Source organism: Ranitomeya variabilis, chromosome 2 (assembly GCF_051348905.1).
Source record: "Ranitomeya variabilis isolate aRanVar5 chromosome 2, aRanVar5.hap1, whole genome shotgun sequence".
NCBI classification, from domain to species: Eukaryota; Metazoa; Chordata; class Amphibia; order Anura; family Dendrobatidae; genus Ranitomeya; species Ranitomeya variabilis.
The window spans coordinates 222,761,307-222,777,821 of record NC_135233.1 but is presented as its reverse complement, the minus strand read 5'-3'; the positions used below and the strand labels follow the sequence as shown (position 1 = coordinate 222,777,821).

Sequence of the window (16,515 nt, the reverse complement as noted above, 5' to 3'; positions counted from 1 at the left end):
AGCGTTTTTATCGCGAAAAACCCTGAACGTGTGCACATACCCTGAGGACGGTGTCACACTTGTGAGTGCAATGTGAGAAGCTCGCGCATCAATACCTGACACTCCGGACTGGAACATTCAGCTGCATAGAAATACATGCAGCCGCACTCTCCGGTCCTGAGTGCCGGGTATTGATGCGAGAGACTCGCATTACACTTGCAAGTGTGACCCCGGCCTTAAAGAATATCCACAGTGAGAGGGGACATCAGAAGGATAAGAAGTTTCATCACACAACAAAGTTTCTATTACTTGCCACTGACTGTGATGCCATTGAAGACTGAGCCTTACGTGTTTTTAAATCATTCATTGCCCTGATGAAATGATCATGCTTTTATCCAATAAACCTTTTAAATCATCAAACTGCTTCCTCCAGTTTATTGCTGATGTATTGCTTTGTCTCTCTGGTGGTCAGGGCTTGCTGGGATATGTAGTATCACAACAGGTGAAGAGTCCCGGGTTGCCGACTACCTATCTAGAGATGGTCAGTCCAAGCCCAAATGTCTTCCAGTGATAAGGGGCACTTGTGTCCGATGCTTCCTCCTGGGTTGGCGTTGGTCTGTAGACACGTGGCGCTGTTGACATCAGGTATCCTTGTCTGTTTCGTTCTACTTTGATATCCACTTTAAGCTGTATGGACCCAAAAAATAACATTTTGACTTCCAACCAAGTGCATTTTAAGTTATACTCTGTCCTGCAAGGTGAGTTTCTAACGGTTGTCATCTTCTAATAGTCTCTTCAATGGGAGGAAGTGTCTGTATGGTGCCATACAGTGACACTATACTGCTGGCACTCATGCCTACGGCTTTTTTTAGTGCTTTTTTTTTTTTTTTTTTTTTTTTTTTTAACACCTGTCTATTAGATTCACCTTTTAAAGAGGATATATTTACACTCAACATTGAAATTGCAACAATAAGAAGGAAAATTATGTAAATCTCACGATCAATTATGAAAAAAATGAAGCCACTTTCAAAACATATATTTATTCAATATGGAGTATGATGGCCACACTTACAGTATTGGCTTCTATCAATAAGGTTATTAATGGTCGTATGAGGAAGGTTCTGCTGTGCTGAATGCACTTGGGCAAATCATCAAGATCCACTGCTGGCAGCTCCTGTATAAGCACCGGCCAATGACTTCAACAATGGGAGACAAGCCTGGAGTCGCTGCAGCCATGGGAGCTCTCTCACAGTTGCACGAGCAGAATGTGTCCTGGATATGCGTTGAAAAAGGTCTCCTAGGACAAAATGGCTGGACCACTGGTTCCACCACCAAGTAAATGTAACGCTGAACTATTAGTGCACCTGGAATGAAAACTAGAAGGGTCCGGCTGCCTTACATTGTCACCCCCACACCATAACCATGAGAGTGGGACTGATGTGACGTTGCCTCTTTATGGTGTTTCCAACGTGATCTCCAGACCAATTTTCAGCTATCGTGTCCAAGACAAAATGGCACTCAATATTGAAGAGGATAGACCTCCATTGTCATCTTACTCTGCACTATGAGAGCAGTGACGTTTAGTCATGAAGAAGCCTCCACACCTGTCCTACTCCCAAGATTAGTGTGGGGTAGTATAATGTGCGATAACTGGACCTCTCTAGTGTTCACCTAACATCTCAGGGGTCACAATAATTTAATGGTGGAAAGAGTGGTGCAACCATTTCTCCAGCATATCCCAGGAGCTGTTTTGCAAACACAACGCAAGGCCAGATGTTGCTTGTGCTACTGTGAGCAGCCTGTGTGGCCTAAACGTGCTACCGTGGCTTCTGGACTTGTCTCCCATTGAGCACGTCCGGGACATCATTTATCCGCTGCTGGCAGCTGCCTTTGTACTTGCTGATCTTGATGATTTGCCCATGTGCATTCAGCGAGACAGAACATTTATCTGCACATGTGAACTCAATCTACTGGTGTAACTCACCTTCCTGCGTTTGCCGACCATTTCCACCAGTTGCTGATCGGTCATACAAACAGCAAGGTCTCTCCTTGTTCCATGAAGGGCACCATCCTTGTGTCCACATGTGGACTGACTGCAGTGAAAAAAGAAAAAAAATCGATTTGTCACTCAATAATATCACCCATTCCAGGTCTGTGATGTGTGGGAGGATAACTCACGTGCCATGTTTACAGGTACTAGGGAGATTCTCCAAATTTCGTCCCAGGGAAGATCGAGCGCTGCTGGCAAGTTTGCTGGTTATAATTTCATCCAGCGTTTTTCCAGGGAAGAAATCAATCATGGTCGGTGCAGTCTGTGAAAAAGAATAGTTAAATTCATCTGGGAAAATTTGGCTCTGCACAAGTGGGGTCAGATTTAGTAGATAAAAGCTTCGTGAAAGCGCCACCTTCGCTGGAACAGCATCGGAAGTAAGTACAAGTGGTTTTATTTTAACGGGGCCAAACTTGAAGATTGAGAACGGGTTGTCCAAGTAGTGGACAACCCCTTTGATCTCTCCTTTTTCTTTGGTAGGGGTCTGGACTAGGGCAGTAGTCATGGCCAAACACTCTGGTACATCAGTGCCCTGGTCTCCCAATACATGAAAACATTGTCCATTACTTTGTGTACCTGTGGCTCCATTCTCTGCGCTATCAGGGCCACCTGTGCTTCGCTGCAGGTTCCCATCAGTGGATGCAACAAAGATTGAGACACAGTCCTTTTCAACTTTCAAATCAACAACTTTACTGCAAGCTTTACACAGCACATTCACAGCAATTACATCAGAATCAGCATTACAGGTTTCCTCTTCTCTCCCTGCACCTTCCTTCCTTTCACATAACACATACCAGGTCGGACCATGCCACACGGGTCCCCAGTGTCCTCCCAATTCAGCTCTACCACGGTTAGCCTCTCAGTGTGCTTCGCATCAGACAAAAGAGTATCCACCTCCAAAGCTAGTTGCCACCTGGAGAATGACCTGCCCTCCAGTATTGTGCTCTGTGAAGTCCCAGCACTGTCTTGCTCCCAGCTCACTGCTTCTGGGTCCTGCTCCCGCCACCGTTTCACCCTGGTACTGAGGACATCTGCCCAAGCTATAAGCTGCCAGATTCTAGGGCTACCTGTGCCCGCGTACTGTCGTCTTTCATTCTTTCTTAATGCTGTGCTGGCCTCCGCTTTTCTGGCCTGATGCTGTGGATGGCTGGGCTCTTTCCTTTTAAACAACCAACGTTACCCCCTACACTTTAATCCCATTTTATCACATCACATTACAATTAAAGTTAAGAAACATATTGAAAATAAACACAATTTCCTCTGCTGCCGGAGCTCTACTTTGTGTCTCCTCCTTTTCCTCGTTGCACTGGCTGCAGCAGGAACCTCTCCCCTCTCTGCAGTTGGACAAAAAAAAATACTAAAAGCCCCAGCACCTTGTTACAAATACAGGGTTTCAGCTTCTCATCTCCTGAATGTGGAGTAATTCAGCAGGAGATTAACGTGAGATTACAACTCACCACTTTTGTAAATCGAAACTCACACGATTAACCACTGCTGCTGGCTTTGAGCATATAATTTTATGAGGTCGCATTGGGACCCCAAGGTACATTGCAGAAAATCCAATTTTCTGTTCACTAGCATTATGCAGCAATGTAACCGTAGCATACTGATCTTTGTTATGGCCAACGTCCGTACCGTATAGCTTAAGGCTAAAGCTGGAATGCATTGAAGTCGTGAAGAAGACGAAGAACCAAAAAGTCAGCTGTGCTGCTGTTTATAAGGAAATGCGCTGGTGCAGAAATTGTGTTTAAGGAAATTAATTGAGAAAACTTAACGCGTTTCAGGGTCTGACAACCTCTTCTTCAGGAAGCATACAACATCTTGTACTCATTCCGACCCCGAAACGCGTCGGTGAGCATTTCCCAATAGTATATTTCTTAGGTGCTTGGCCAGGGCTCTCTTACCTCCTGACTTTTTGGGTTGAGCAGGATAGAGATGAGCGCATCCTCTCGTGCACACATGATGTTGTGCAGTGAGCGCCGGAGTTTGGCTCTGTGCAGATACAGTTGGGGAAGTAGAGGATGTTTCCTGATGGCCTCTGAGAAGTGGCGCTCAGCTTGCTGGTATTGCCTGTGAAGGGTGATCAGAAAGTTTAGAAACTAGTCAATGTCCAAGGTGTTTGCGCCGTGCACCCTTGCTCACCTCTGATCCTGAGCCTGCTGTCCCAGCGCATCTAGGAGTTTTGCAAGTCGAGTCCTACTACCCCAATCTTCTTCATCCAGGTCAAATGCCTGCTGGTAATCTGCCAGAGCAAAGACCAATTCCCCCAACTGGAAGAAGCAATCTATTTTTGAGAAAGGAAAAAAAAAAGTGAAAGCAAAACACAGATCTGTCGAAATGTCAGTGCTCGTCTTGGTGTCCAGTCATCTCCACTTCTGCAACGGTTTTGACACAGGAGAGAGCATCTTCCACCTCCCTGAGTTCGGCACATGATGGAGGCGGTCGGCCATCTGCATCAGTTCATCAGCCAAGCCGCATCATGCCTGGGACAGAGAAGGGGGCTGGCTTAGCTGACGAACGAATCCAGATTGCTTGCCCAATTTATCACATCCCAACACATGAAGGAGGAGGTAGAAGAAACCTTTTCCTCAAGTCAAAACTAGTGTTACCTAGACCTTGCAACGATGCTCTAATCAGTATATCCGGACGGCTTTAGGTTTTTTTTCCACAGCAACATTTTTCTGCCATTATTTTGGAAAACTGCAGCAAAATGATACTTTTAAAAAATCTCAGCGTGAACGCAGCCTTAACGATATCACCCATGCACATGATAAGTAATAAATGTATGAGCCTTATAATATCTAACATGTGGATGGCTGTAATCGGTCACGGCCACCAGGTCCCTGCTCCGTGTAAAAGCGGTAATTATTCAGTGCAGATGTAATGTGGCTTGCACCAGCTACACACGGTCTATAGTAATTTATCGTCCTGACCAGTAGGGGTCACTCACCTCCCCTGTTCATGTAAAGCTCTTTTTTGCTCCTTTGCCCCCTCAGCGCTTGGTTCAGTAACAGCACCCCCTCCTGGTAGAAGCCCTTCATGTAGCAGTGCACAGCAAAGTCATTGTAGGTGAGAAGAAGCTGGTTTTCAGCCTCGGCGCACAACCGCTTGCATTCCCCTCCATAACCGTCCTCTGTATGGCAAAGCTGCAGTGCACGTACAAAATCATCCACTGCGGGGCTGAAGTCCTTCAGCTTCTTGTACACTGTCCCTCTGAAAGGTGAAAAGTCTATTTTGATTTTTTACCTTTTTTTTTGTGTGTGTATTTTGAGCCCTGCTCTGTTTTTGCATGTCAATCCATTCGGTGTCTTTGTTACGAATGACAACCATTTAAATCACTGGGGGAAAAAAAAACACTGCAAAAAATGCATTTTTTTCCTTTCCATTTAAAAAAAAACAAAAAACAAACAAGTGTGAACATTCCCTTAGATTACAAAGAGTATTTTGTGAGCTTTTTGATGTTGCAGATTTTCTGCATCCGGTAAACAACTGGCTGCAGCAGGAGCCTCTCCCCTCTCCCGTGTCATCAGTAAAAAAAAAAGTATAAGTAATTGTCCGCGATCGTTAAAAAATATACAAGCCGATCTATGGCCAACTAAAATTATATGCGTACAGAACAGTCGTTAATAAGAATTATATACTATGATCCTGTCGGCAGCACATTACCTGTTTACACTGGACTATGTGCTGCCGAGAACAATGATATCAATGCCGGAATGAAAGATTCAATTACCGTACTTGTTTGTAGGGTGATTGCTGGCAACGCATGCATTTTTAAGGAAGGGTGAACAGTGCTCGTATAATGGTAATACCTGAATATGTGATATTCCGCTGATAATCGGTTATTCTCTATAGCAAAACAGATTTTCTTTAAAGCCTCCTGTAGTTGCCCCTGAACAGCCAAGTTCACAGCTTTATCTTTAGCCTCTTCTGCTTTTGCCATCATTTTATCTCTTAGGCCGAGTGCTTCCCGATGCTGTGGGTCCAATGATAGAGCCATGTGCACGTCCTGGTAGCACAACGTGGCCTGGAGGTCATAGAGAAATGAGATTAATCATAGGGTCGCCTTCACGGGTTCCGGACACAGTGTGTTGTTTGTTTTTTTAATTGACAAGATTGCGTCAAAGCTGCAAGGATAATTAATCTTCTACTCACTGTTTATTCACCACTCCTAAAAAATAGAATTTGAGGTAATTGGGCTCTTATTTTTATTTTTTTGCTTAAAGGAGTTGTCCAAAACTACATTATCCAAAACCTATCCTTATAATAGATCATTAATATCGAATCAGGACCAAAACCCAGTATTGAAGTGAACGGGAGCTGAGCTGCAGAACCCAGTTACGGCCACTACACAGAATATGGCGCAGTGCTCTTCCGGCTTCATTCACTGTATACTTCCTGGCAACCATGGGACCTACTAACAGCTGATCAGTGGAGGAGCCAGGTCACCGATCTGATCATGATGACCTACCCTAAAGAACTATGTATGACCCACCATGGCACTTCCGGTGGGTTGGTGATCAAGTAGGATCCTAGCACGTTAAACAGTAATTTTCAACTTCAATTTTCAAATAAAAATGATTTTTATTTGTGATAGCAATCCACGTAACATGAGACATTTCAGTCGATAAAGATGACCTTCATCAGCCTTCAGATTCTTTCAGGAACACTATATAACTAGCGCTAGAGGACAGTGAAACCTGACGTGAGCTCGGTCTTGCGTGGTGCAGACTGACTCTTACTGAATGCTGCTTTGAAGTGCCGTGCTTTCAGCTGACAAGCCCTGTAATATACTTTATAATGATCAGCACATCGCAGGGCTTGTCAGTTGAAAGTACAGCACTTTAAAGCAGCATTCAGGCTGGGGGGAGAGTACAACCAGCAGGGACGTGCCCTGCATTGTTCGTCTGATTCTGGGTCCCAGATCGGAAGTAGCAGACCCAGAATTAAAACAGAAGGACATATCACCCACATAGGAATGAGCTTACAGGAGCAGGGCAGGTAATAAAAGTGTATTAGAAAAGTGTTAGGACAAATTAATTAGATAGCTGCAGGACAAAAGATCAGACAGCTGTCTATAGTGTGTGGGATGAAAATCTTTTTTTAAGTGAACAAAAAAAAACATTGATGCAATTGTTTGTTTTTTTCACTTGAAAAAGACTCTAGTCCAGTGCTGATGAAACGTGTTGTAGGGATAAATACCGTTCAACTCATCTTGGTCCTAAGGATTCTTATTACAGCAGACTGATATTGTCTTATAGTCAAAATTGGTTAAGTATCCTGGAGGAGATCATCCCCCAGCCACAAGGTAGCAGCAGCAGCTGACATTTTCAGGTGTTGATAGGAGTTGTGCCTGCACAAAACCTGCTTAGGTGAGCACCTTTCTTTTACTTTCCTTTGCAGCTAAAAGGTATCACCCAATAGTCTTGTGCGCTTTTGTTTCCCTACTGTTTTTCTACTGTAATGTAAGGGGCATTAGTCAAACACTTGTTTGGCTGACAAATATGTCCTAATTCCAGATATCGCCTCCCTACTAACCAGAATCCCTCTATGTCTGTCCACTATTTCATCCTTCTTCTCTGCTAGATTTCTGAAACTTAACATGGACAAAACAGAATTCATCATCTTTCCCCCATCTCACGCGACCCCCCCAACGAACCTAACCATTACAGTAAATGGCTGCCCACTCTCCCCAGTCCCACAAGCTCGATGCCTCGGGGTAATCCTTGACGCTGATCTCTCCTTCAAACCACATATCCAAGCCCTTTCCAGTTCCTGCCGACTTCAACTCAAAAATATTTCACGAATCCGTTCATTCCTCAACCAAGAATCTGCAAAAACCCTAGTCCATGCCCTCATCATCTCTCGCCTGTGGCCTCCCCTCAAACACTCTCGCACCCCTCCAATCTATTCTAAACTCTGCTGCCTGACTAATCCACCTGTCCCCCCGCTATTCCCCGGCCTGTCCCCTCTGTCAATCCCTTCACTGGCTCCCCATTACCCAGAGACTCCAGTACAAAACCCTAACCGTGATGTACAAAGCCATCCACAACCTGTCTCCTCCATACATCTGTGACCTCGTCTCCCGGTACTTACCTACACGCAACCTCCAATCCTCACAAGATCTCCTTCTCTACTCCCCTCTTATCTCCTCTTCCCACAATCGTATACAAGATTTCTCTCGCGTATCACCCCTACTCTGGAACCCTCTACCACAACACATCAGACTCTCGCCTACCATAGAAATCTTCAAAAAGAACCTGAAGACCCACCTCTTCCGACAAGCCTACAACCTGCAGTAACCACCGATCGACCAAACCGCTGCATGACCAGCTCTATCCTCACCTACTGTATTCTCACCCATCCCTTGTAGATTGTGAGCCTTCGCGGGCAGGGTCCTCTCTCCTCCTGTACCAGTTATGACTTGTATTGTTTAAGATTATTGTACTTGTTTTTATTATGTATACCCCTCCTCACATGTAAATGGCGCTATAACAATAAATAAATAATAATAAATAAATAATAATAATAATAATTCATACGACTGTATTATCAGTCCGGCACACTGAACCTATAATGATAAAGTATCATGTCTAATAAATTAAAGATTACAACATTTACATTGATAAATCACCAGAACCACCATTAGTACATGACTACATTACTATAACCAATTATCAGCACATACATACATCACCAGAAACACCGTCAGTACATGATTACATCACCAGAACAACCATCAGTATATGAATATGTCACCAGAACCACAGTCAGCAAAAGACTACATCACCAGAACAGTCATCACTACAAAAATATAGCACCAGAACGACTGTAAGTACATGAATACATCACCAAGGTTAGTACAGTGATCACTTGCATTGACAGGTTAGCCCCCAGCATATACACTTTTATCACATGAAACTGCAACTCCCAGTATGTCCTTAACAATGGTAAGGAGATTATTGGCATTTGTTGTTACCAAGAAAAATATATCTTTGTACCATGCTAACCAGTAGATAAAAAAAATATTAAAATTTGAGAGCCCTCAGTGGTTGATAGCTTTTAATGGCAAACTGAAAAGATGGTAACAAATAGCAACATTCCAGACTACTCAGGTCTTTTCAACAGGCGTCAGTATAACAAAATATGAAGGGTCACATATTTAAGCACAACAGGACACAGGGATAATAAAGTAAATAAGACAAGTAACAGTAGCAGGACTATCAATGTGGGATGGGGAGAAAACAGCTATGGCAGTAAATAGTGGAGGATTTCACAGATAAGGCTACTTTCACATTAGCGTCGTTCGACGCACGTCGCAATGCGTCGTTATGTAGAAAAAAGCATCCTGCAGAGTTGCCCGCAGGATGCGTTTTTTCTCCATAGACTTTCATTAGCACGCATTGCGACACATGCGACGGAGTGCCACACGTAGCAACCGTCGTGCGACGGTTGCGTCGTGTTTTGGCAGACCGTCGGCACAAAAAACGTTACCTGTAACTGTTTTTTTGCGCGTCGTGTCTGCCATTTTCGACCTTGCATGCGCGGCCGAAACTCCGCCCCCTCCTCCCCGGACCTTACAAAGGGGCAGCGGAAGCGTCGTAAGACTGCTTCCACTGCCCACGTCGGGCATTACTTTCACAACGCGCATCGGCACGTCGGGCCGACGCTAGTGTGAAAGAAGCCTAAGGAGTCTGACAATAAAACATGAAATTGCTGGTAGTGAAAGGCCAAAATACAAGCCTGCTTGTGTGCCTTGATTCCAGAAGAGAAAAATGATGCTGTGGTCCATCCCATTCAATAGTACAGAGGGATTGTGCCATCCAGAGACCCCACACAACACAAGGAGTGACTACGGCTCCATTATATGGAACTGTAGCCAATGTGTCAGCTTACAAGCTCCGATACTCCATAGACTCGACTTTTCAATGTGCATGAGGCCAAAAACTGGAGGGACAGCAAGAATGATTAGGGTCCACATTGGAGTATGTCCACATGTGGCAAAGTTTTTGCAGTAGTTTTTTTGCAGTAATTTTAATTTATGTAAATTTGCCTCCTTCCTGTTTGCATTTCCAGGTTCCACTGCTGCCTGAATGAGTTGGTTATTAGTGATGAGCGAATATACTCGTTACTCAAGATTTCCCGAGCACGCTTGGGTGTCCTCCGATTATTTTTTAGTGCTCGGAGATTTCGTTTTTCTTGCCGCAGCTGAATGATGTACATCTGTTAGCCAGCATAAGTACATGTGGGGGTTGCCTGGTTGCTAGGGAATCCCCACATGTACTTATGCTGGCTAACAGATGTAAATCATTCAGCCACGGCAAGAAAAACAATCTCTGAGCACTAAAAAAAATACTCGGAGGACCCCTGAGCATGCTTGGGAAATCTCAAGTAACGAGTATATACGCTCATCACGATTGGTTATTAATGTAAGCCATGAGAAAAAAGTGTCCAAATATTTAGAGAAAACATTTTTTTACTCCGCTTTTATAAAAATGAACATAAGGCCTTACAGTTACCTTGTTGAGCTGATCGTACAGCCTGGCACGTGCTGCGTACATGTCAGGATCGCCTCCGTCTTCTTCCAGCTGTTTATTCAACAGGTGAATGCATTCTGCGTATCTTCCCAGTGCGGTTAGGCAAGAAATACTGTCAGAAAACCAGCAAAGTGATGGTGAGCAATACCCTGCAAAGATGATTTATAGACCAGCTTTCAGGGCTCAGACCGGTAATATAGTATGGAAACACAGTAAGGGTTAATTCACAGAACGAGACTAAAAAAAAAAAAAAATCATATAATATTCAAGAGACCCAACTTAGTATGGAGACTTACACTATATGGGCAGAGACTTAAACTATATGGGCAAAAGTATTGGGACACGTGTCTTAATAATGGAATTCAGGTTTTGGCATACTGAAATTGCCCCCAGTGTATAACATCCGGAACCCCTTCCCCCAGTGTATAACATCCGGTCCCTCACCTCCCAGTGTATAACATCAGGTCCCTCGTCTCCCGGTGTATAACATCAGGTCCTTCGCCTTCTGGTGTATAACATCAGGTCCCTCGCCTCCCGGTGCATAACTTCCATCCCTCTCGCTTCCGGTATATAACACACCGGCCCTCTCACTCCCCGGTTTAGAACATCCGGCTCCTCGCCCCCTGTGGCTAACATCCAGCCTATTCACTCCCGGTGTGTAACATCCGGCCCTCTCACTCCCCGGTGTATAATATCCGGCCGTTCTTCCTCAGTGCATAACATCTGGCCCCTTGCCTCCATTGTCTAACATCCAGCCTATTCACCCCCAGTATATAACATCTGGCCCCTTGCCCCCAGTGTCTAACATCCAGCCTATTCACCCCCAGTATATAACATCCGGCCCCTTCGTTCCCCGGTGTATAACATCCGGCCCCCAGTGAATAACATCCGGCTCCTTGCCCCCAGTGTCTAACATCCAGCCTACTTACTACCGGTGTGTAACATCTGGCCCTCTCGCTCCCCGGTGTATAATATCCAGCCCTTCCTCAGTGCATAACATCTGGCCCCTTGCCTCCAGTGTCTAACATCCAGCCTACTCACCCCCAGTATATAACATCTGGCCCCTTGCCCCCAGTGTCTAACATCCAGCCTATTCACCCCCAGTATATAACATCCGGCCCCTTCGTTCCCCAGTGTATAACATCCGGCCCCCAGTGAATAACATCCGGCTCCTTGCCCCCAGTGTCTAACCTCCAGCCTACTCACTACCGGTGTGTACCATCTGGCCCTCTCGCTCCCCGGTGTATAATATCCAGCCCTTCCTCAGTGCATAACATCTGGCCCCTTGCCTCCAGTGTATAATATCCCACCAGACAGTTCTTCCCTCCAATGCTCCACGGGTAAAACTAATATGTATCTTTTCACAGCAGTGTTTCAGGACTTTTGCCCCTCACCAGTACAGAGCAGGGTACTGGTTGGCTGAATGAGATGCCTAAGATGCAGTCAAGGAGGAATACTGCTCTCATTCAAGAGACCCAACTCAGTATGTGAATGGGAAAACTCATCTGCCATGTGTGAATATATCCTTTGACATGCATTTTTGGTGTGAGTCCGCTCACCTGTGCATGTGATATTGTCTGTTTTGAGGCTGCACCTCTGCAGCGCAGGTAAAGGCCTCCAGGGCATCCATGTGACAATTCTGCTCAAGTAAGCGCTGTCCCTGCACATGTGAACAGTAATTTAGGACCAGAAACCACATTCAATTAAATGGAAACCATGGATAGGTTATTATCTATTCTTACATTTTTACTGCATCTAATCACTGGGCTCAGCAGCGCTAAAGATGTGGACGGCATGAGCTATAGAGGCTAGTAATTGACTGCAGTGGGTACGAGCACTGTAGACTTGACATCACCCCTGCAGCCAAATAACAAAAACTGGAGGATTGGTGAAGAAGCTCTGCTGGACCCAGTGGGGGTGAATAGAAGGTCAATTCTTTATATCTGTCTACAAGACTATGCACTAATCAAATTTCAAACAGGACAACCCCTTTAATTGCTTACACAATGAATATTAATCACCTTGAGTATCAGACCACTTGTGCCGCCCACTTCTGAAGGCTGCACAACCCCTGACGCTCTGCTCCAGGTGCATTTACATAATTTTACGTAGGGTTTACATCACATTTGTGTCACACCCATTCATGACTGTATGAATCAGTGATAAACGTAAGACGATGGAGCTGTTGACTTCAATTAGGCAAACAGAGTCCAAAATATTAAACTTTCTTTTCGGAAGTGTCCATCCATTTACCCATCCATAATAGTGTAGTCTACTATAATATGGAAAGAAGGTCAGAGTCTAAAGGTTGAAATTTTGAGTCCTTTTGTCTCCTTGAGGTCAATGGCACAGTTGAAGACACGTGAATTTTGGGGGGATTTCCTATGTAGTGATGAACGGTGACACAGATGTGATGTGAACCCGGCTTTAGGTTTTTTGCGGGAATTATAGAACCCAACACCCTCATGAGTTTTCCACGCTCAAGGGTTCTACACACTCACAAGTTCTCCACACTCACGGGTTCTCTACGCTCACGAGTTCTCTATGCTCAAGGGTTCTCCGCACTCACGAGTTCTCCACACTCACGAGTTCCCCACACTCACAAGTTCTCCACGCTCAAGGCTTCTCCACACTCACGAGTTCTCCATGCTCATGAGTTCTCCACGTTCACGAGTTCTCCACGCTCATGCGTTCTCCACGCTCAAGAGTTCTCCACACTCACGAGTTCTCCATGCTCACAAGATCTACATGCTCAAAGGTTCTCCACGCTCAAGAATTCTCCACGCTCAAGGGTTCTCCACACTCTAGGGTTCTCCGCACTCACAAGTTCTCCACACTCATGAGTTCTCCACGCTCATGAGTTCTCCGAGCTCACGAGTTCTCCAACCTCATTCTCTCTACCTTATGACTAACCAAACATTATGGTCCATAGTTACCTGGAGAGAGTATGTGAGAGCCAGCAGTTCTACATGCTCTTTCTGTGGGGACGCTATGGAACAAGCCTTCTTCAAGTTGACCGCTGCAGACTGGAAGTCACAGATCTGGAGGAACGCTTCTGCTCTCTTAGCGTACAGCTCTACCTATGGTATAATTTAATAAAACAAGACAATCATTAATTAAGAGAAATGGAAGAAACTGAAAAATATAGTAAAATCCACTGCCATTAGAACTGCTGTCAAAACATGTAGATTCTTATTGCTAAAATCAGACATGCTACTTTATAAAGTAGCAATAATTATAGAATTCTCTACTATGGTTGACTGATCGTACCTTCTCTGGACACAGGTAAATGGCCTTTGAAAAAGCAGTTATGGCCCTTTCCCAATCCTTTTGGGCCAAGCACCTCAGACCACGCTTATAGCTGCAGGAACAAAAATTATACATTCAATTATACAGGCATGTATCCAATGGTGGAAAGAAGAAAATTAGTGATGTGCAACCACTATACGAAACCGTAATCCAGCTTCATCATAGCATATCCCATATGATATATTGCTTGTAAGACTGCATTCAGACACCCGTGTAAGTCTTACTTTCCACGAGTAACGAAGTGGTTTATTTCTCAGGTGTCATCTTAGTTGCACCCTCTTTCTCTCATCAATAGACTGTCTGAATTTTTGTATCCATTGACTCTTAACAATGGACTAGTTAAATACGGATGAAACTTGGATGGAACCCTGAAGTACAAAGTCTGTCTTCCGTGTTCCATCTGTGTCTCACAGATTCCCAAAGGTTTTAAAAGGGGTTCCAATCCCTATTTTTCCCCCCAGTAAAATTATAATACCTCCACTAATCTCTGGTGCCGTTCCAGCGGTTTCGGCACTGGCTCTCCCACCGCTCATGAGACATCCCTTTGGCCAAACAGAACTGGATTCACTCTCCTTCGTCCAAATCAGTGACCCAGAGGATATGAGAGCTGCAGCTGCTCTCTTATTTCCTCTAGATGTCAATTACATCCGTAGGAGAGTGAAGCCAACAATGATTGGCTGCAGGGATGGCATGACATACCAATGTCACACAATCCCCGGGGAAAGCCAATGCTGACATCGCCGGAACAGTGCAAGCACCGGAGGTGAGTATAGGTGTTATTTATTTACTAGGGGGAACATTGAGATTGAGATGGTGTTGTCTGAGTAGTGGGCAACCCCTTTAATGATTGAGTCTGAGCCCAAAAAAATGAATAAGAATAGGATTGGATACATGAGTCAGTTTTTCAAACAAAAGGGTCTATGGATCAACGAAACTCTGTGGGTCCGTGCGCTGTATGACAAAAATGGGCAGCACATGGATGTAAGTAAGAACACCTCCGAAATAAAGCGCCATATGCATGACGCCTTTGGCTGTTTTTCAGCTGCCTGAATAGTGTATGTCCGAGGAAGAAGTGTGACAAGTACGTGGAGAAGACTTACTGCTCCGTCATCTTCTCGTGCACAATATCTTCATATGTAGACTTGATGCACTGATTGCTCTCACTGTGGACATCTAAAAACACTCGACTGGAGCCAAAAATCTTCTTTAGGGATTTATTCCGAGATTCTTCAAGTTTTTCTTCGCTCACGGCGGTGGAGAATAGATCCGATGTCACCTGATGGAAAATATCAGAAATTCAATTATCTGAGCAGAAAAGACTCAATGGCAGCATCACCCAACCTTACCCCTTCCAGGACTGGATTGTCCATCTCTGCCATTGTCTCACCCAGGAAGGCTCTACGGAAAAAAAAATATTTATAAGGTATTTGTTTATTATTTTAACTGTAATTTTTATTAAAGTTTTTCACAGATTTGAACAACGAGAAAACAAATTAACATATTACAATCACAAATAATAAGGTAATCAGAAAAGTGTCAAGTATAGAAAAAGAAGAATAATCTCCATGAGGGTCAGCAAGGGTAACATTGAAATTCACCAGAATTACAAAAAAAGTCCAAAAATAGGAAGAGGGGAGGTAGAGAAAAGGGAAAATAGGGACTAAAGAAAGCAGTTTATGCATTATGTTGCGCCCAGTAATGATCTCACACTGCATCAAATAGGTCAATCTTCGCATTTAGAATAGCAGATAAGTATTCCACACGACGAACACCACAAATTCGGCAACAATCCAACAAGCATCCAACAATTCAGCAACAATCGACCCAAAAATTATGCAATTGAAAAATCCAGCAATCTGGCACAAAAAAAATAGATCCTCTTCTCCCCTACCTTAAAGTGTTAGAACTGTCCTTCCGAGAAATCTCATAGAAACTTTGTCTTTATACTTGTAAGACATTGCAGCTCACTTGGTCTGCGGCCGCACTTTATCGTGGAGTTTACAACTTCTTGGTGACTAAGCAACAGCCACGGGAGGAGCTCGGGATCCTGCGCTCGGCGGGTTGGGAGGAGGCCATTCATTGTGATGGACCTGTGACTGCATTGTTCTGCCTGCATCTGTAGGGCCGTGTTCATATGTGACGCAGCTTTACACATTGGGACAAAATAAATAGTTCTTAATTTGCTTCACCTTATTTATTTATATTGTTATTATTATTATGTTTTGTTGTAAAAGTTTTGTAATATAAATCTTAGATTCTGTTCACACAACTTTTTCCTGGACATTCTGTTTTGCAGAACAGACAAACGTAATGAAGATCCTATACTGATCGTTGCATAACTGAGGGGTCTTATTAATTCCTAGGGGTCCGAATGGGTTCCTTTATAAGAACGGAAGGAAAAGCGCAGCATGCAGCAGTTTTTTTTGTAATTCTCTAGACTGACACTAAAAGACCTCATAACAATCAGTGGGGTCTCTCTGTGTTAGCTATGCAACAGATCCGTTTTTTTTTTTAACCTTAAGGCTACTTTCACACTAGCGTCGGGAACAACCCGTCGCTGTGCGTCGGGCCGCCGTTCCCGATGCTAGCGTGGTCTCCGCCGCACAACGGGGGCAGCGGATGCATTTTTCCCACGCATCC

The 16,515-nt window shown here is 44.4% G+C and overlaps 1 protein-coding gene across 1 annotated transcript; it reads right to left on the bottom strand.

The window, feature by feature from the left end:
• Positions 1-335: 335 nt before the first annotated feature.
• On the bottom strand, positions 336-15,903 carry TTC16 (tetratricopeptide repeat domain 16). Its single transcript, XM_077283723.1, has 14 exons — positions 15,767-15,903; positions 15,222-15,273; positions 14,976-15,151; positions 13,837-13,927; positions 13,503-13,646; positions 12,126-12,226; positions 10,549-10,678; positions 5,842-6,056; positions 4,980-5,242; positions 4,172-4,313; positions 3,934-4,099; positions 2,158-2,291; positions 1,964-2,072; positions 336-666 (listed from the first exon to the last, which is right to left on the bottom strand). Exons 2-14 carry the CDS (start codon positions 15,252-15,254, stop codon positions 508-510), a joined length of 1,863 nt encoding a protein of 620 aa, XP_077139838.1. The 5' UTR covers positions 15,255-15,273; positions 15,767-15,903; the 3' UTR covers positions 336-507.
• Positions 15,904-16,515: the final 612 nt, after the last annotated feature.